Raw genomic sequence first — 21,811 nt, 5'->3', positions numbered from 1 at the left:
CCGCCGGACCGCATCAGTTTCTGCAAACCCAGGGACCAGTCATTAAGCTGCTTTACCCGTAAATAACATGAAAATAACATCCGCAAATTGATCATCGCAAGTTTTGTTAATGTCCATCACGGGAAGATAACAGGACGTCAAATGTAATTAATATCGATTCTACATAAATGTAATCAATGTGACGATAACTGTGTTCCCGGAATGTCAGACAGGGCAAAGTCAAATTGCCTCCCCTCCTTCCCGTAGGTGAAGTGAGGGCTGTTTCATGTTTGTTTGTTTGTTGATGCATGTCATCGTATCCCAATTACACAGATGGATGCTCATGATGTCAATCACTGGATTGTCTGGTCCAGACTCGGTTACTTACAGACCGTGCGCGTTAAACAAACAAACAAACAAACAACCATTGTATGTCGGTATCACCGATTAGATGACCAGTTTCCGAAATTCACATGAACTTGTGCGCGCACGCACTCAGTGTCCTACTAAAGAAACACCCATTACTTGAGATTAAATTATATCAGTATAACATATTTCAGACTTGTCTTTGACGTGGCATTGTTAGGGCGGACCGAGTTGAGCTGACTAGAAGTCCACAGTCACATGGCCAAACCCACGTGGATTATCATACTAGTATTTCACGCGCAAAGCTGTCATTGTCAGCACGTGCCCCACGTGCTCATGAAATCAGGTCAATCTCGACTGTCAAAAAGCTACAGCCTTTTTATACGCACATTTCCATCATAGCGATCGATCGTCTTGCGAGAAAAGACGAGATTTCACGCTTGCACGCGCGCGTGTAGTTCACGCGTCATAAATTTATCAGCTGACAGGTTAATAAAGACAGAAGGGCAATATCAGGATCGTGAGAGAGACAAGAAAAATGTTTTATGGCCGAAAATGCGACGAATTTAGTCCGGACCACTCCGGACGTGGTCTCGCGAGGCGGTTTACGTGAACAGTTGCTTCGGTCTGTATTCAGATTCCTGAAGGATGGCGTAATTCCGGGGAAAACATAAAACAGCGGCCAATTCATAAGCACCTGCAGCATCCGGGAGTACAAAGACTGTTTTGTTACTGCAACCACTGTAGATAAAGCATCCTTGATAGACGCATCCTCAAGCAGATGTTTAGCTTCCGTCGTGCCTTGGCTGTGACGGGTGGAGGTCGGGGAAAGAGTGGGCGGTGGTCACACTTGAATATCAAATTTTAATATTTTAACTTTTTATTTTTATTTTTTTTGTGGGGGTTGGGGTTGGGGTTGAACTGATGGTTTCAAAGGGGGTAGGGTGTGGTCTTGAGTGGAAGCCTATGAATGCGTCACTCGTTATGGCTACGAGTGCTGAAGAGACGGGTATGTCTCAAGCATCTAATGATATGATATAGAGAATCACACCCGAGTGTCTTTTGATATCAAGCCGAGGCTTGTCGAGGAGTTCTTTCCACTTTTATCAATGAGTGTTGATATATTTCATATCAAAAGACACTCGGGTGAGATTTTATCATCCAACATCCTTCTTCCATTTTTTTCAGTTTGTAGACAGTAATAAGCACGGTGTCTTAAGTGTAAAAAGTACTAGTGACACCTTCAGTAGTAGGGCCATTAGTGATGTCATTTGATTGTGACGTCATGGTAACCAATGACATCACAATGATCTGCAAAGCATTGTGATGCAATTTCATTGCAGCGATATCTTCACTGTAGATATCGCTCGATCTCACCCAAGCCATATCTCCTGTGGGAGCCAGTTTTGGATGATATAGTCTGTTAATAATACGAACAATTAGTTATCAGGAATCAGCATCCCATCAATTGTAATTTCCCGCGCTCTGTTCAAATCGTCTGCTAATGCGGGTCTTTGATCTCAATATCCCCGTAATAACTAGCGTTCCCCCTTCAGGACATTGCCCCTTTGTTTATAAGCCGGGAGGGCGTCCCCCGCTGACTCATATTGGGGGTGGGGGTGGGGGGAGGTTCGACCATACCTAAAAATAAAGATCTTTTTATGTGATTCAATCATGTTGGGTTGAGAAGACACGTTTAAAAATGACCACTAATCTCAACTTTATGTGGCCTCGGATTGGATCAGTTTTGTAAGAAACAAAGCGTAAACACCACCCTTTACCTCGTCAGTACACTGACATTTGTACACAACCATTTTGCTTTTCGAAATAATCACAACTACGCACAAATGATCAGCAGTGTTCCGAGGTTGCTTTCCTTCTGCTCGGCTCACGCTGCACTGTATTTGCTTCGGACTTATCAAGTAAACAAAATTCCGAGCAGCTGAGAGTATAAAGGACCGCAGATCTACATGCACCGCGCGGGGCACAGAGCGTGACGATGTAATATATACCATATACACATAATAGGTGTAAGGATATAAGTCCACCATTTGATAGCTTCGATCACTGTACATATATACACCACGCGACATCTGGTTACATTCATACATGGGCGTGTTTACATGATGATGATGATGATGATGAGTCTGAGCAAATGATGATCAACCTGTTATCATAAATCATAAAGTCGACATTTACATCTTAGATGTAAATAAATGGATCCATATTTCATTGAACATATAATATGATCCAAATTCAAGTCTCGAGAGTGTTTTGAGCAAACAAGCCAATTGTTCAAAAGGCCCCGATACTCCCCCCCTATCAATGAGACAAAAGCACTTACAAACATGCACGTGCAATGCCCATCTCGTCTGCCATCGATCTGTCAGGGGGATCTGTTTGAACGCTGGCCGGGACCCCGACAAAAGAAGTCGCAGCTGAAGGAAACGCCGAGTGGCAGAAGCAGGTCGTGAGGTAATCGTCTCAAGGTAGATGCTGCGTTTTGGGAGGCGCGCCCGGTCCATTAACTCTGTTCTTGTGTAAAATATAGCTAGATCCTTTTTGGTGAGGTCAAATGTGTTTAGCGTCGTGTTCAAGATACATGCACTGATATAGTGAATGGACCGTCTGCTTGGAGAGCTTGGTTTGATCCCCTGGACTCGTCATACCAAAATACCTTAACATATGCTACTTGTTGTTACCCTGCCTGACGGTGTCCATATACTGCAATCTAGTCAAATGAGGCACAATCTAGCCACAAAAACACGCGAATGGATGTCGCTATGTAAGTGCAAAAACCTTGAACGCGACGTTAAACCTTATTTCACTTCACCTCACGGCACCAGGAAATGAAAACTAGGATTTGGAAACGTGAAACAGGTCGCCCAAATACAACCAGAAACATACACATCCAGCCTTGCATTCCCACAACAAGCACGTCTCGTGTATTGATTCCCAAGGTCATACTGACATCAGTAAACATTATGACGTCACAGAACCGTTATAAATTCTGAGTGAGGCAAGGTGATGACCTAAATCATGCCCTTTAACACCTTGTGTATTCACACACAGAGACCGTGCGCCCACACTCCATCAGCCGCAGACAATTTACGACATGTACACGGGTACTTATAGCCGTTACCGTTAGGGTGACAGGTGGCGGAAATATAACTGTACCTGAGAACACGCCTACTTGAAAACGCGGGTCCGCTGTCTCGACTCCTGTTTACCTTGCCATCGTACCTGTGAGAACTTCAACACCTTGATGGAAATAGGCAACCAGTAGAAATACCCTTTGACCTTTTGTCATACCGTATTCGTGCCTTTTTTACGTCAAAGTCACGTATATTTGTAATTATTAGTATCAGGTATTTTGTTGTCGATTCCCCACATGGGTACAATGTGCGGAGCCTATTTCTGGTGTCCACCGCCTCACTGTTTTGTTGCAGTTCGTGAAGGATCTGTACTTCTGACCGTACACAACACCACGCCCCTACTGTACAGCCTTTAGTTTGTACACGCCCCTTAAAGGTTTGTTTGTTTGATTGTTTGTTTGGCACTAAGCAATATTCCAGCTATATGACGGCGGTCTGTAAATAATCGAGTCTGGACCAGACAATCCAGTGATTTACATCATCATTTACGTTCCGTTGTGGATATTAGTAACTCCACTTGTCTTATAAAGGTTTTGTTTGTTCGTTTGCTTGTTTGTTTGTTTGTTTGTTTGTTTAACGCCACGGACAATCTAGCAATTGACATCAATAGCATCCATCTACGCAATTGGGATACGATTACATGCATCAACTAAGTCAGTGAGCCTGACCATCTCAATTGTGTGGATTGATGCTCATGATGTCAGTCACTGGATTGTCTGGTCCAGACTCGATTATTTACAGACCGCCGCCATTTTCAGATCGAGGTTAAGCTTCACAGTATTGTGTAGTCCGTACTTCTCTATATCTGTTTACAAAGTACAGGGTATTAAATAATCACAGACACGCAGGTCGGCCGTCTCTTGATTGAAATACGACACCTCAAGCTTGTTTATGAATTGAAAAGCAATCTTTCACACAGAAAGCTGTGTCCAATGCATGCGGATTACTTTGAGTAGAAAACCAGCTTTTGTCAATACAAACTCGATCTGTTTTTCTCTGGCGTCGAGCTGTTATAAAAGATAACCGGTTACTTCAAAAGAGGAATTGCAGGTTTGTGAGAAAACAAGCAATGCTGTGTAAATTTACAAACTGGATGTAAGATATATTACCTTGCATGTTCGGATTTCATTTTAACAGAATTCTATTCACCTTGCTATGAATATGTAAAGTGGCTTTATCTAAATTGTCGCGACTCACGATATGACAAATCCACAAGTGTGTCAGTGTTTGCGGTCTTTCTGCGTTGTAGAAAATAAAACACTTAGTGTCGCTCTCGTCGTGGGGTTCTTTTGGTTTATTGAATTAAAAACAGCTACGTATTATTTTCTTACACAATCTGACATATGTTGTATTTAAGGGGCAAACTTTGTGAGCTTGATATTGCCGCATTCAGCAATATCCATGCTGTGTTTGTTTGTTTGTTTGTTTGTTTGTTTGTTGTTTAAAGCCGCACTCAGCAATATTCCAGCTATATGACGGCGGTCTGTAAATAATCGAGTTTGGGCCAGACGATCCAGTGATTGACATCATGAGCATCGATCCACGCAATCGGGATACAATGTCATGCATCAACCAAGTCAGTGACCTGAACACCCGATCCCGTTAGTCGCCTTTTACGACAAGCATGGGTTGCTGAAGACCTATTCTAACCCGGATCTTCACGGGTCCCATGCAGTGTCTCGGTAATGGATCCCGGACTGGCAAACCAGTGGCCGATAGTATGATCAACATCCTACGTCGCCGAGGTGCTCTTATCAATCACTGGATTGTCTGGACTGTCAAGAGTCCATTATTTACAAGCTGATTTGTTTCAGATGGAATACTGCAGCGTTAAACAACAAACAAACACACAAAACAGCAAATAAACAAATCTTAGTTAGATGTGTGAGGGAATGAATGCAGGTTTACAGCTCACAAACAAGTTAACATCTATCACGACTGCCTATAAATGATCGAATCTGGCCCAGACAAACCATTGATAACATGCCATCCACGCAGTGAGGTATTGTGCAACAATCAACAACGTCACACATAGTAACCACCTCTTCTAATTTTAGTGGGATCTAATGGGTGATCGGGTAGCCAAGTGGCTAAAGCGTTCACTCGTCACGCCGAAAACCCGGGTTCGATTCCCTACATGGGTACAATGTCTGAAGGCCAATGCTGGTGTCCCCCGCCGTGATATTGCTGGAATATTGCTAAAAGCGGCGTAAAACCATACTCACTCACTCACTTACTAGTGGGATCTTAAGGTAAACACTGGATGCACTTGGGGCCTATTTTGCAACAGAATCCTCGCGGAGGATTAATTAAAGAACGCGTATGGATACATTCAGGACTTACTACATACTGTTCACACACCTCATCACTGTCAACTAAGGAGGGCATGAGGTCCATGGAACGCAAAATTTGATTTATCAAATCCAATTCAACAACGAATTGACTTCGGTATTTCGGATTTGACGGTAGCAGATTTTAGTCCGCATTCGAACCCATGATTATCGGATCCTAGCACGAGTAAGGGACGCAACTCTCACAGGGAATACATTTGACATTTCAGTGTATGACATATTGAATCCGGTCTATTATCAGGACACACGAACTCAGTAACGCCGTTATCGATGTCATTAGCCTACAAAAGGTTGGAATCAATTTGTGTCGTCATTTAACCTACGCACCATGCATAACACAGTCGGGACGCTGTGCGCGATGTGTTCATAGTAGAGATTGCCGAGGGTGTGCTTTGTTGTGGTGATGAAATGTATGTAAGTCGTACATGACGCCGTCACTAGCACTAGCTTTGTGATTCACCCCCTCCCCCACGCAGGTTAACGAGGGCATGTCAATTGCAGATCGATACCGCGTCCATTAGCAGTGTATTGCATAGCCATTGTCTTCGATGCTGCAGGAAATGCGACGATCACGTTGCCGGCGTCCGTCGTCGCTGGCTCAATTTCATCTTCATCAGTACTGGGCACTGTGTACAGCACGTACAGTGTACAGTGCCACCGTAGTAGATGTCGCAGACGTTGTGGAGGAGCTTGTTGACTGGAGTATGATGAGAGCGAGTGGGCGGTGTTTAACGCCGCAATATTCTACTATAATCATGGCGGGTTGTTTTCACAAACTGCTCATGTACACTATGAGAACTTGGAACCCTTTAGCGTGATGAGCGGATGTTTAATCACTAGGCTACACATGAGGTTTGTTAAATCGTAGTCTTGGCAGGACTGGTGACCGTGGTAGCAGTTGTAGAGGTTGAAGCGGGGTGGTGGTGTGGTGGAAGAAATGGTAGTGATTGTAATAGTTACAGAAGTTCCGGGGTAGAATAGGTCTTCAGCTACCCATGCTTGCCGTAAAAGGTGACGATGCTTGTCGTAGGAGGCGACAAACGGGATTGACTGGTCCAGGCTCGATTATTTACAGACCGCCGTCATCTAGCTGGACTATTGCTGAATGCGGCGTTTAACAACAAACAAACAAACAAATAATCGGCTCTTAGTATCGGATTCGGAATTCCTATGAGGTTTAGTCACTGGAACAATGGAGTGAGTGAGTATGGTTTGACGCCGCGTTTATCAATATTCCAGCAATATCACGACGGGGGACACCAGAAATGGGCTTCACACACTGTACCCATGTGGGGAATCGAAACTGAACCTATAGTAGAATATTAGTAGTTGTAGTATTGGTGGTGGTAGTGATTGTGGTAGTAGTAGTAGTAGTTGTAGTATTGGTGGTGGAATTGATTTTGGCAGTAGTAGAAGTAGTAGTAGTAGTTGTAGTAGTAGTAGTAGTAGTAGTTGTAGTATTGGTGGTGGTGGTAGTGCGTGAAGGACGTTGCCATACCTCAGTTTGCAAAATTCTCGTCATATAACAATAGACTATATGTAAGTCACCGAGTCCGGGTCACACGGACCAGTGGTTGATATTGTGAGCACACACCGTCGGGGTGAAATGACATCCAATCAACAAAGTCACTGAGCCCGACCACCCAATCCACTTTGTCGACGACAAGTAGAACTTACAGCGGATCTTTTCGGATCCGGATCTCCGCAGAGGTAGTGGTAGTCGTGGTGCGATGGTGGTAGTGGTAGTCGTGGTGCGATGGCGGTAGTGGTAGTCGTGGTGCGATGGTGGTAGTGGTAGTCGTGGTGCGATGGTGGTAGTGGTAGTCGTGGTGCGATGGCGGTAGTGGTAGTCGTGGTGCGATGGTGGTAGTGGTAGTCGTGGTGCGATGGTGGTAGTGGTAGTCGTGGTGCGATGGTGGTAGTGGTAGTCGTGGTACGATGGTGGTAGTGGTAGTCGTGGTGCGATGGTGGTAGTGGTAGTCGTGGTGCGATGGTGGTAGTGGTAGTCGTGGTGCGATGGTGGTAGTGGAAGTCGTGGTGCGATGGTGGTAGTGGTAGTCGTGGTACGATGGTGGTAGTGGTAGTTGTGGTGCGATGGTGGTAGTGGTAGTCGTGGTACGATGGTGGTAGTGGTAGTCGTGGTACGATGGTGGTAGTGGTAGTCGTGGTGCGATGGTGGTAGTGGTAGTCGTGGTACGATGGTGGTAGTGGTAGTCGTGGTACGATGGTGGTAGTGGTAGTCGTGGTACGATGGTGGTAGTGGTAGTCGTGGTACGATGGTGGTAGTGGTAGACGTGGTACGATGGTGGTAGTGGTAGTAGACGTGGTACGATGGTGGTGGTTGTAGTAGACGCAGTGGTGGTTGTATTAACGGTGATGGCGTTTGTAGTATTGGTGGTGATGGTTGTAGTATTGGTGGTGATGGTTGTAGTGGTGGTGGAAGTAGCGGTCATGCTGTTGTAGTTATGGTCATGCTGTGGTAGTTGTTGTTGTTGCCGTGGTAGTTTTAATTAGCGAGTGTCCAGCATTATTACTACGGCTCTGCACACCGACAGCAGTGCTGTTATATTGGCTCCCCCGTCCTGCACGGAACATCGCAGTCACGCTTGGACATCGATACGACCAGCATGTTCCGATACACTGGCACGCGGCACCGATCTGATGACGAAGCCCACACTGACACCTGGCAACGGCTGGAGGCTGGTCTATGTAGCAGGGTCGTCAGCCTCGGTGTACAATCGGAGTATTGGTATTGGAGTTTGTGACAAGTCTGGATGAATTTCATGTTTTAACCACTGAATCGTCATCGTTGTCGTCGTCATCATCATCATCGGTGTCGTCGTCATCATCATCTCATTGTCTTTAGCCAAATTTCTGGGGTCCACCGCCGTGATCTTACTGGAATATCATTATCATCATTTCTCCTCCGCTGGTCGTGTGTTCGATTCCTAGATTGGTGCTTATCATATTATTGGGTTTGTCAGCACAATACGGATGTTCGAGGATTTCAAGAACAAACGCCGACAATCTCGTCACTTCGGACAACATCAAAGCTGACGCGCCGTGACGTGGGTCAATATTGATCAAAGAGGTGCAGAACCTAACTCCCTCACTCACTCTTGGCTGTGAATGCCTTGGCTGAGTCGGTTCCCACCGTGGTGTTGAAGCACGACACCTCTTTAACGTCGTGAAGCCATTACTGCCTCGACTACCGGTGATCCCACGGTCCATTGCGTCCCTTGTTTCCACCTCTTCGTGAGAAACCACTGTGTTAAACCTTGAACTGTCACAACCCAGCACGTGCACACACGCAAATGACATCAGGTGAAAATGGCGTTTCCCGCGTTGATAAAGTGTCGTCTGCCACCTGACTTCCGTTGTCTGCTCCTTGTCCAGACATCATTGGGATTCAGGGATAATGGCGGTGGTAAATCAATGGATCGTGACAGATGACAACAGAAGGACACACTGGTGCCGACGCTACCGAGGCCTTGGTTCCAAACGGAAATTTGGATAAATCGGAGGGTGATGCTAAAGCAGGACTCGGATGGGAGGCGTCACGAACGCTGGTGGAACCTGTTGATTGTTGGACCCGGATGTGGCATGAGGTTTAACGCGTTCAAGATCATTGCACGTGCATCTCTCTGGGTTCTGGTGTATATGTAACGGGTGTGGTGTATATGTAACGGGATTGGTGTATATGTAACGGATATGGTGTATATGTAACGGGTATGGTGTATATGTAACGGATGAGGTGTTTAAGTAACGGATGTGGTGTATATGTAACGGGTATGGTGTATACGTAACGGATGTGGTGTATATGTAACGGGTATGGTGTATGTGTGACGGGTATGGTGTATATGTAACGGGTATGGTGTATATGTAACGGGTATGGTGTATATGTAACGAATGTGGTGTATATGTAACGGGTATGGTGTATATGTAACGGATGTGGTGTATATGTAACGGGTATGGCGTATGTGTGACGGGTATGGTGTATATGTAACGGGTATGGTGTATATGTAATGGGTGTAGTGTATATGTAACGGATGTGGTGTATATGTAACGGGTATCGTGTATATGTAACGGATGTGGTGTATATGTAAGTGAGTGAGTGAGTGAGTGAGTGAGTGAGTATGGTTTTACGCCGCTTTTAGCAATATTCCAGCAATATCACGGCGGGGGACACCAGAAATTGGCTTCACACATTGTACCCATGGTGTATATGTAACGGATGTGGTGTATATGTAACGGGTATGGTGTATATGTAACGAATGTGGTGTATATGTTACGGGTATGGTGTATATGTAACGGGTATGGTGTATATGTAACGGGTGTGGTGAATATGTAAAGAATGTGGTTTATATGTAACGGGTATGGTGTATATGTAACGGATGTGGTGTATATGTTACGGGTGTGGTGTATATGTAACGGGTGTGGTGAATATGTAAAGAATGTGGTTTATATGTAACGGGTATGGTGTATATGTAACGGATGTGGTGTATATGTTACGGGTATGGTGTATATGTAACGGATGTGGTGTATATGTTACGGGTATGGTGTATATGTAACGGATGTGGTGTATATGTAACGGGTATGGTGTACATGTAACGGGTATGGTGTATATGTAACGGGTATGGTGTATATGTAACGGGTGTGGTGTATACGTAACGGGTGTGGTGAATATGTAAAGAATGTGGTTTATATGTAACGGGTATGGTGTATATGTAACGGATGTGGTGTATATGTTACGGGTATGGTGTATATGTAACGGATGTGGTGTATATGTTACGGGTATGGTGTATATGTAACGGATGTGGTGTATATGTAACGGGTATGGTGTACATGTAACGGGTATGGTGTATATGTAACGGGTATGGTGTATATGTAACGGGTATGGTGTATATGTAACGGGTGTGGTGTATACGTAACGGGTGTGGTGAATATGTAAAGAATGTGGTTTATATGTAACGGGTATGGTGTATATGTAACGGATGTCGTATATATGTAACGGGTATGGTGTATATGTAACGGGTATGGTGTATATGTAACGGGTATGGTGTATATGTAACGGGTGTGGTGTATATGTAACGGGTATGGTGTATATGTAACGGATGTGGTGTATATGTAACGGGTATGGTGTATGTGTAACGGGTATGGTGTATATGGAAGGTTCAACAAATTACCACGATGTATGGGTAAACAGCCATCTCAAGTCTCACACTTCGCACATCTCGGGAGAAGACAGACTGGTCTAGCATCGTGTCACACAGTCACTCAAGGAGACGCTGCACCAATCAATACACGTGCAGCCAGACTCCTGTGTCGAGACGACGTCCTTGTTTCTGGATGTAGATCATTCATCACGGGGTCAGTGGACAAAGAAAGGTTCACACGAGTACATTGATCGGACAGATATCGATTAAGTGTCATTGTAAGGCCAACAAGCTCTTTCCGTCCGCGCTGCTAGTTGAGCCAGGTGACCAGGTGATAATTGGCACTATCAAAGACAGGTACCTAATTGGGCTGCCAATAGACAATCAGTGTTCATATAGCACCTGTACGGGAGACGTATCAGATGCGTCACCGGTGAAGATTGTTCTTCAACACGTTGTACCATGATCGATAAGCATATTTGTGTACACTGACAGTCACGAGGAAGATGATGTACAGGGTGAGTGAGTGAGTGGGTTAAGTGAATGGGTGGGTTGAGTGGTTGAGTGAGTGAGTGGGGTGGCATGGGTGGAGTGAGTGAGTGAGAAAGAGTGAGTGAGTGAGAAAGTGAGTGAGTGGGTGGAATGGGTGGATTGAGTGAGTGGTTGAGTGAGTGAGTGAGTGGTTGGGTGGATGAGTGAGTGGTTGAGTGAGTGGTTGAGTGAGTGGTTGAGTGAGTGGTTGGGTGAGTGGTTGGGTGAGTGAGTGAGTAAGTGAGTGAGTGAGTGAGTAAACAGTATTTCTGTTACCTCACGGCGTGTCGGTTTGATGTCCGAGGACATCCTAAAGAGATGCAGGTAAGAGACGTTTACCACTCTGGGGAAACCACGTCCACGATATGATGATGACTTGTAACACGATCAGTGCGAGTCTTGGATTCGAACTCACAACTATAGTGTTCCAGAACAACTGGCGGCGTTTAGACAACTGGGGCGACCGTTGATGATGTAGGGTTGCAATGGTATAGAGTTGCAATGATGTAGGGTTGCAATGGTGTAGAGTTGCAATGGTGTAGAGCTGCAATGATGTAGGGTTGCAATGGCGTGGAATAAGACAACGTTACTGATGATGCCAGGCGTTGAGATTTAGAAAGAGGATTAGCATTGACGACAGGATGGGGCTGGTAAACTTGATGGGCGTTTGATAGCAATACGGTCTGTGTATGATGATGATGAGAGTGATACATGTGATACACTGTGTCTACACTTATAACACAATGCGTCGCGTATTCGCGGATCACTGTCAGGCCCATTACTGTTATTGCCTCTGTCACATCTCTCAATTGTTCAGCTAATGTATTACGTAAACTGAACTCTTGCTGTCTCCCGCCCGACAGACAAACGAGTTCGGCACGGCCCGGGTTTCAAGTGAAAACAGGAAACAACATAAAAGCCGGACACAGCCGAGAAGTGCATTCCCTACAGACGGGGTTCAGTCTGTGCATAATCATTACGTGTGTTATCTCACGCTGAGGAGGGTACGCACAAGATCGTTTTCGCAGTTGAATCATCGAGCCAGGTGGAGTACAGAGACTGTAATCTGACATCCGGGAGTGGTCAAGCTGTCTGTAGACCCAACTCAGCGGCGTTTAACAGCCAATCAAGGAAGGACTGAAATTCATATCTTCGTCATCGGCGACAACAAGGAAAAAGATTGGATGGAATTTGTCATCGGCGACAAAGAAAAAGATGCTTTATGTGACAAAAAAGTAACCAACATCTGAAGTTTTCTTATATGCCATATTTTCGTTCACTGTCACGTGTTTACGAGTGGCTCGCTAAAATACCATGTAATCTCTTGTCCAGCTAGATCATATACCATGTCATCCCACGTGTAGCTCGCTAATATAAAATGTTATCTCTAGCGTAGCTCGCTAACATACCATGTTATCTATCGTGTAGCTTGCTAATATACCATGTTATCTTTAGTGTAGCTCGCTTATAAACCGCGTTTCCCACGTACAACTAGCGAATATACCATGCAATCCCACGTGTAGCTCGCTAATATACCATGTAATCCAACGTGTAGCTCGCTGATACACTTTGTTATCTTCCGTGTAGCTCGCTGATATACCATTTTATCTCCCGTGTAGCTCGATAATATACGATGTTATCTCCCGTGTAGCTCGCTAATATACCATGTTATCCCACGTACAACTAGCGAATATACCATGTTATCCCACGTGTAGCTCGCTAATATACCATGCCATACTACGCGTATCTTGTTGATGTAGAATAGCGTCCAACGTGAATTTCGTTTTTATGTAATGCCATTATTCACTGGTACAATGAATAGTACGTGCAGTTCGATTATATATTATACCACTCCATGTGTAGCTTTTTATTTTGTTTCGATATCTTGTCACAAATGCACAATTCGATTATGTGTTTCGCATAGCTGATGTCGCACACACTGTCTAAAAGTCTGGTCCAGTGCCACCTTCGCCCATCTGTGTGCCCCCGGGCGAGTATGTCCGTCACGATCACCCCCGACTCCCCCCTCCCTCCCCCCGTGTGTTCAGACAGATGTCACCTGACAAGAGCCCCATCTGGCCAAATGTCCGTCCCACATTTGTCCGACTACCTCTGAAGTAGCACAACGCCCCCCCCCCCCCCCCCCCCCCCCCCTCCCACTCCCCGCCACAACACACATGGCGGTGATGAATGCAGATTAGTGTTCTACATCACAGCATTGAAGAAATACAGACGGGAAAAATCAATTTTGTAGAGGGACTAAGATGACACTAATTCCCAGATCAAAGACACGAAGGAGGTGAGGAGGCAAGAGAATGGCCCTTGTGGTACTGACGGACATTACAGGAACGGCATAAACACCAGCGTCTGAAGCAGGCACGTTGTCATGTGATTACCGCCACATACATGTAAAATAACGCTGACCTTTTACACAAAGACGTTGTGGTTTCGCATTCTGTTCGACAAAAGAGTGGTTAAATGATTTGGAAATGAGACGCCAAGTAATGCCCTAGATGCGTTTGTTGTATACGAGATACAATGTATATATATATATGTCTTGGGTACCCCGTAACCAGCCTGGTTCCCTGGGTATGCTGCGCCGTAACAAGCGAGATGAACGTTCCTGGTGTGTCGCGGTAACATGGCGAACAAACTGGTTCAACCATACGGAAAGACACAAACTCAAATATCTCCTGTTTGGAATCACTGTAACACGACTATTGATACCTGGTGTTCGCTGAGCAGGTATCAGTACCGCCGAGGTATCAGGTATTCCGGGTATGACTGCCCTGTGCTATCAGTACCACCGGGACCTGTGAAGACCCGGGTTAGAATAGGTCTTCAGGTAACCCATGTTTGCAGTAAAAGGCAACTTTACTTGTAAAGGCGACTATGCTTGTCGTTAAAGGCGACCAACGGGATCGGATGGTCAGGCTCGCTGACTTGGTTGATGCATGTCATCGAATTCCAATTGCACTCGTGATGTCAATCAGTCAATTGTCTGGTTCACACTCGATTATTTACAGACAGCTTCATATAGCTGGAATATTGCTGAGTGTGGCGTTAAACAACAAACAAACCGTACCGCCGGTCGTATCAGGTGCGACGAACCAGTCTATGACTGGACCACCTTGATACTGCACTGTACACGATGACCTAGGTGCCGGCGAGTCACCTGGCCTGACCTCATTGTTTACTAATGTTACGCTATTATTGTAATACATGAAAGTGAATCATTGATCGTGATTACAGTGTCATCAGGTATCCTGTATTCAGTAACGACAAGCTACACTTATCTCCAAACATAAAACATATATCTCCGCCGAGTGTGCGCTGCGCTTTCATTCCGCTTCATTGACACAGTTATTCTCAGACAAAGGTACGCAAGATCGGAAAGGAAATACATTAGAAACAGAATGTTAGGATTTTCATGTGATATAACATCATGATTATATCACAAGGTTGAATGAACACAATCATACATTGTGTAAGGTACTCGGTGAGATAAATCTGTTATTTAAGAAGAAAAAATATGTATCCTCTATGTCATAACGGTGAAGAGGGAATTATGAATCATAGTAACCATAAATGATAAATGTCTATTGTCAAAGTTCAGTTCAAGTAGCTGTGGACTGTCTCTGTGGAATTATGCTGACCGGTGAAAAAAATAATCCGACCTTAAAGATACATCGACATACAAGTCTTGTCTACAACTAAGTTGTTACGCTCTTATATAGCGTTGTTTGTGTTAAATTATCATTGTAAACCAAATAGTACACGGGAACAGGTATTCATAAAATATTGTGAAATTATTGTTTATGTTTAGTGAGTGACGACGTGTGATATATATAGTTTATCTATGACTCACTGGTTGTAAACAAAACACTCCCAGTACATAGGACACGGTAGAAAAATCAATAAAAAAATTCTACCATCACAAACCCACAATATACAAACTTCGACCCGGAACACACTGAAAGCGGCCTTTACAACATGAGCTCTCACAACAAATAAAACACATGCTAGTCTCATTGGTATGATGATGAATATTCCATACAGACATTTCACCTGATTTAGTGGAATGTCGGAGGTTTAAGTTGTATAAACATCGCTTTATGATTAATGCAAAGATATCGATCGCGGTTCTGACATGACATGGTTGATTGAACAGGTCGATAGTCTTAAAGGTCACAGCGGGATAAGGGTTTCTAGTCGACTCTGTAAGGGTGGAGTGTTTATTAGGAGTCAATTTCAAGGGTACTTGCCTTAACAAAGGGACGGGAGGACGCCTGTTACACGATGTAGGGTAATATCTCAATTAGTTGTCGGGAAAGTAGCACGGCGGTGTGAGCAAGGTCAAGCGATGATGCAGTTCGTTGATCGTGAATTGGGTGTTGGGTTGATGAGAACGGGTTGAAATTCGATGTCATCAACCAACGACCCCGTTTTTTTTAATTAAATATAAATATACATGTATGACGTCACATTGTGTTGATATCATATGGCGGCGTCCTCCATCAAGATAATGTTTCCGGGGATACAGGTTCTTGTGACATTTGATGTAAAACGTGCGTCACCGATACATGCTTGCACGGACATTTTCAATCATGTGCTGCTATTCGGCCATGTAATAAATCAATGATTTTTTTCTCTCAAGACCACGTGGTTTTGGTTGTCGCTTCCTTGTAAACGAATCCGTTTGTTCATTTCATCATGGCGACATGGATGCTGTTAATATTCTCGTAATATATTACATATATGGCAAGGTTATATATAGTGAAACGTTTAAAAGAATGCTTACCTGGTCGCTGGTGTTTGTTCCTCGTTTCGGGGCGTTTAATGCTGATTTTATTCCAACAGAATCCTTATCAATTTTGGCGACGTGTTTGGGAACGTGAGCGTTACAGTAGACATCAGGCTGGTTCTCCTGATCCCAGTGAAACGTCCGTAACGTCAGCTGCAGTCCACATACACGACAACGGAAGCATCGACGATGGAAAAGCACCCCAACGTCCACCCTCTCGACCGGGTACACTCGCTTCTCACACCGATAGCAGGGGTCCTGCGGTTGGCGAGGGTGCTCCCCATCTGAATCCCCATCACTGGACTGTGGGTCGTCCATCCTCCCCAGTCATTGCTTACGCGTGCATGTTGACAACAATCTCGGACCTGCCGACTCACCAGTGACTCATAGCGGCGCGTTTCATCTTCCAGGTAAAACCAGGTATAAAATCCAGGTAAAGATTGCAGATGCAAATCCAATTAAGAACCACGAATATATCCGTTCAGCCTCGGGGATACCAACCTATTTCTCCCTCGTCAATTCCTCTGTTCTGTCAATCATGTCGTTACAAACGCAGTGTTGCCATTCAGTTCACCTATAACCACGTGACCGTTCCCCCGTTCCAGGAGACAGAGGTATCGGTTAGGGCAGTGTGACTATGTATATCCTTGCACAAAGGGGCGTGTGTCTTTTACCGCACTACGACCATTCTACATCCACAGTCTAGCGAGCATGTGCAATTCTGAAGCCTATCTCGTACTCAGTGCTGACATGCGCTGCTAGTATTGATCACAACTCGCTCATTGGCTGAGCAACGCAATGAATGAGAAGCCAGTATACCCAGTGGCAGCGCGCGACAGTGCTTGTTTAAATTGACCCAACTTGTACTGACGAACGAAACAAACTCACTCATTGTTGAAAATGAAAATTAAATATGAATATGCAGCGTCTATGAAAAATCGATGAGACTACCCCGTCACGTCGGGTTCTTTATTCCAAGCTGTCAATCATCCGCGCGTGCGTTCGTGCGAGGCGACACCTGGCCCATTTTTTGCCTCAAGGGGGATTACCCAAAGGAGTCCTGTGGCGTTTTTTCCTCCCGCTCTCGCTAATCTCATATTGAAATTTGTTAAGGTAGATTTTAAACCCATAAACCAAAGTCGTTCCGGATACAGCGAGCATTTGAGCGTTGGTTTATGGTTTATATCAAGGCGAGCATATCAAGAAACACTCCACGGTGCATTCTGGTCCCGATAACATCAGCGCTAATGAACATTATCGACATGGGGCCATAAAGCTAGAACTCACTGAGCTAATTTATGAGTTTTCATCACAAAAAAACCCATATAAATTATGATACAGTTACAGATGTTGAAATATAGTTTTTGATAAACAAATGTTACATGGAACACAGCTGTTTTATTGTGTCTTTCTCCAATCATGTAAACAGAATAGTTTCTACTTGTAGTCGTGAAGGGATCAAGATAAAGACATCTCTTTAAATATTCAACATTTAGAAACAATGACGTCAGGATATATTTTTCTTGTCCTTTGTGTCTCTTCATGAACATTGTATGGGAAGGTATCTGATCGCTCCTAACTATTACCTTTTGTCGTGTGTAAATCTTGTTTTTACGTGAATTTTGATACTTTTCACCATTTATCAAACTGACTATTTTGTGTAAATGATTTTAATTTAATTCTGTTTATTGTATTCAAGGCCGTTGGTCCACATATAAGGGTGTATCATTTTACAATTTACAGTAGAGGTACATAGGATTAAAACATTGAAATGACATTATTAAAACAGGGATTTTCTTATTAATGCTGGTTTATAGAACTTCGTTAGGTTATGTATAACGGGTTTCAGCTTTCACGCATTAAAGTAGGAAATATTAAGATAGTACTTCGCTTGGTTTTGTGTTTATGCATTTAAGATAATGAATATTCATTTGTTTTGTCTAAGTAATGTCATGACACTAAATCAATATCTATATTAAAGTTATGTTATTTCATCGAATCAATCTTCATCCATGTTACATCAGTTTAATTGCTAGCCTTATGTTTTGTTAATTTCGTCATTGTCTTGTTCTGTAAAAAATTAAATGATTGAGAATACATCAGTAAAAAAATTATAATCAATGACAAAATAATTGATGGTACTGTATTGTTCTAATTGTTTTCAAGACCACGAACCAATTCAAATATTCCGTTCTGAGTCATTGACTAAAACAATAGGACGGATATGACAGAATGGAGTGTTGCGAAACACCACACCGTGCGCCATTCCCGCCCAGTACCGAACCACGTGCACTGACTACTACATCAATCTAAAATTAAGTTGGTCACGCTCCACAGAACGTAATACAGAGTTCTCTGATAACACAGCCGCGAAACAAAAAGAGGTGAAAGAGCAAAGAAAAAACCCATTATTTACAGAAATATGTAAACACGAGTGTTTTATTGCAATTTTGACAATACTATGGTTTAATTAGTATTCAAGTTTGTTAAATAACCTCGAATGCAGTTCAGTGAGGCGTGGCCTCGGTTATGTAGTTGTATTTAATAACGCATCTTTGGCTGGGTAAACGGGGGCGTGGTTTGGTATGAAAGCACGTGGTCACTCAAGCGCGAGAAGCAGGTGCTGCATGAAAAATATATGTGGGTGGAGAAACCGTAACAAAGGCTTTGTCCTTGGCAGATTGATGGTATCTGTAATTTAGCCTGTTATGGGGGTGGTTTGTTGAAAAAGTTCCATTTGATTTGAAAACTGTTGTGCGATATTTGCTTGTTGGGCAAACTGCTCTATTCAAATAATATTGATAAACAATTAGTGGCCCCTGGGGACGAATTGATGAAATTGCTGAAGTGTTTTTTTTGTACTAATGCGGTCATTATCGAGTTTGGCAGAAAGTGTATTTAATAAATCTTAATGAATCATGTAATTGCACGCGATAGCATAATGAATTATTAGCATAAAGCACGATTCTGTAAAACTGTTTATGTCTGATGTTTATATGGAAGTGCCGCCTTGATATAATCACTGAAAAATAAATAAGGTTCTTTTATATCAATTCAAGGATGTTTCATATCGGTTCTGGGATCTGTATATCAGCTAAAGGACTTTTAGATCAGTTCAAGGATCTTTTGATGAGCTGAAGGACCTTTCGATCGGTTCAAGGAGCTATTGATCAGCTCAAGATCCTTAAGATAGGTTCAGGGGCGGTTGGGTAGCCTAGTGGTTAAAGCGTTTGCTCGTCACGCCGAAGACGCGGGTTCCATTTCCGACATGGGTACAATGTGTGAAGCGCATTTCTGGTGTCCCCCGCCGTGATATTGCTGGAATATTGATAAAAGCGGCGTAAAACCAAAGTCACTTACTCACTTAGATTGGTTCAAGGATCAATATTTCCGTGGAATAGAAGATTCTGTTGATCGACCATTTGTCACAACCGACTTCGACACATCCCAAGTTGACAATATCAGCTGACCGAGTCTGTGAGTCATTAATGCATGTCAGCGAATCAGGAAGCTATGACGTCACTGACTCATCACAGCCTGATGGCATTTCGCTGTTAAAGGGGAATTTGACACAGGCAAACTTGGAATTAAGACTCGACAAACTTTCATCTATCACGCATATGAACATAACTGTACAGAGAGACTGTCTGTTTCACACGGTGAACTACTAGGTGAAGTCCAGACTTGTGTTGTAGGACATCTTCCTACACCTGTTATATACACGACTGTGTTGTTTTCACACAGCCCTGACCTCAAACAGCATGACGTCACACAGCCCTGACCTCAAACAGCATGACGTCACACACCATAACGTCTCAGGAAATTGCAAAATTGTCTGCATTCTGCTTCAAAACTTAATCGGTGGTGAAGGGGTTCAACGTCACGTTCAAGATTGGTGTGGTAGTGGTGGTGTGGTGTAGTGGTGTGTGTGTGTGTGTGTGTGTGTGTGCGAGCGCGAGGTATGTGTTTGCGCGCGTGTGTGTATGTATATGTATGTGCGTGTGCTGTGTGTATGTATACTCTGTGAGTGGATATTATGTATGTATGCTGCGTGTGTGTATGTATGTATGTCTGCTGTGTGTGTATGTATGCTCTGTGTGTGGATATTATGTATGTATGCTGCGTTTGTGTGTGTGTGCGTGTGTGTTCCCTTGAGAAAAGTAGTACAAAAGAACAATATCACTGCAAGAACAGGTACTCTTTGACGTGTGCAAGTACTAACAAACATTCAGCTCCAATTACAAATGTTTCAGAGTACCAGTATGCAAGATGAAATCACTTTAACAAATTCTTGCAAATTGCAGTTATTTTATGTCCGCTTCAAAGAGTTCGCATTTTTTCAAGTTATTATCGCTATTAGCATTATTCCAGCTCAATCACGGCGGCCGGTAAACACTTGTCTGAATCTGTCGACCAGTAACTGAGGCACATTCTGAAGACATACAGTTGATTTATACACAAATACACGTAGTTTAGATTGCATTTAGGATTATCAGTGGTGTTGTTATGCCTTGTAAGGTCGTGTCGTCACTATCTTGTTTCACTGATCATCGTGTCAACAGACGTGATCGATTTCCTTTCCTAAACCGGCCATTGTTGTACGGTGCGCGAATGAGATATATCACACTGCAGAGATTCAGTGGTGTCTGCACTCAGCAGTATTCCATGTATATGACTGCCTTCTGAAAATAATCGAGTCTGGACCAGACAAAAAGTGATTGATATCACGAGCATTGATCTTCTCAATTGGGATATGATGACATGCATCGACCAATTCAGCGAGCCTGACCTCCCGATTCCGTTGGTCGCGACAAGCGTCGTTGCCTGCTACGGCAAGCATGAGGTTGTCCGGTGATGGTAAAAACAATGTGTAAACGTTGATCTTTAGAGAATCTACCTTTTTTAAATGTGACTATCCCTTGAACTTACATTTTGTACACGAGCTTGTCAGTCCGAGGACAAATGTTTCATGTGTTTTGGAAGACAGACGACATCTGTTCCAGGAGTGATTATCAATATATTATGAGGTATGTTAAATGTGATTTACCCTTGATGTCATGTGAGTGTGAGTGAGTTTGATTTTACACCGCTTGCAGCTATATTCTAGCAATATAACGGCGGAGGACACCAGAAATGGGCTTCACATATTGTACACATGTCGGGAATCGAACCCGGGTCTTCGGCGTGATGAGCGAACGCTTTAACCACTTGGCTACCCGACCGCCCCTGATGTCATGTCATGGGCGTTTGTTGTAAATGTCAGTCGGAGATATCCACTTGTCAATGAGTCGACTGACTTAGATCGGGTGGTCTTAATGTATGCCCTGGTTGTTGGTGTGCCATTGTACCCCGACGACGCGGATCGTTGCTCATGGTATCAACCACTGGTTCGTCTGGTCCACACTACGCCGTGCTACAGCTGAAATATAGCTGCGTGCGGCGTAATGCAACATTTACTCACTCACTCAC

The 21,811-nt window shown here is 43.9% G+C and overlaps 1 protein-coding gene across 2 annotated transcripts in view; it reads right to left on the bottom strand.

The window, feature by feature from the left end:
* Positions 1-17,041, bottom strand: part of LOC139456083 (hillarin-like) — a 97,089-nt gene extending 80,048 nt beyond the window's left edge. Inside the window, exon 1 of one of the 2 annotated variants that reach the window (XM_071237604.1) lies at positions 16,340-17,041. In XM_071237604.1, the coding sequence (XP_071093705.1) occupies positions 16,340-16,660 (321 nt within the window). In that variant the 5' untranslated portion in view covers positions 16,661-17,041. Of the gene's footprint in view, positions 1-2,689; positions 2,799-16,339 lie in introns of those variants that run through there. The other variant, XM_071237605.1, reaches the window with a different exon arrangement.
* Between the last annotated feature and the right edge of the window lie 4,770 nt (positions 17,042-21,811).

This window comes from Haliotis cracherodii, unplaced genomic scaffold, assembly GCF_022045235.1.
Source record: "Haliotis cracherodii isolate W230 unplaced genomic scaffold, xgHalCrac1.p SCAF_11, whole genome shotgun sequence".
Classification (NCBI taxonomy): Eukaryota; Metazoa; Mollusca; class Gastropoda; order Lepetellida; family Haliotidae; genus Haliotis; species Haliotis cracherodii.
The sequence above is the reverse complement of the archived record's forward strand: the minus strand, read 5'-3'. Positions and strand labels throughout refer to the sequence as shown.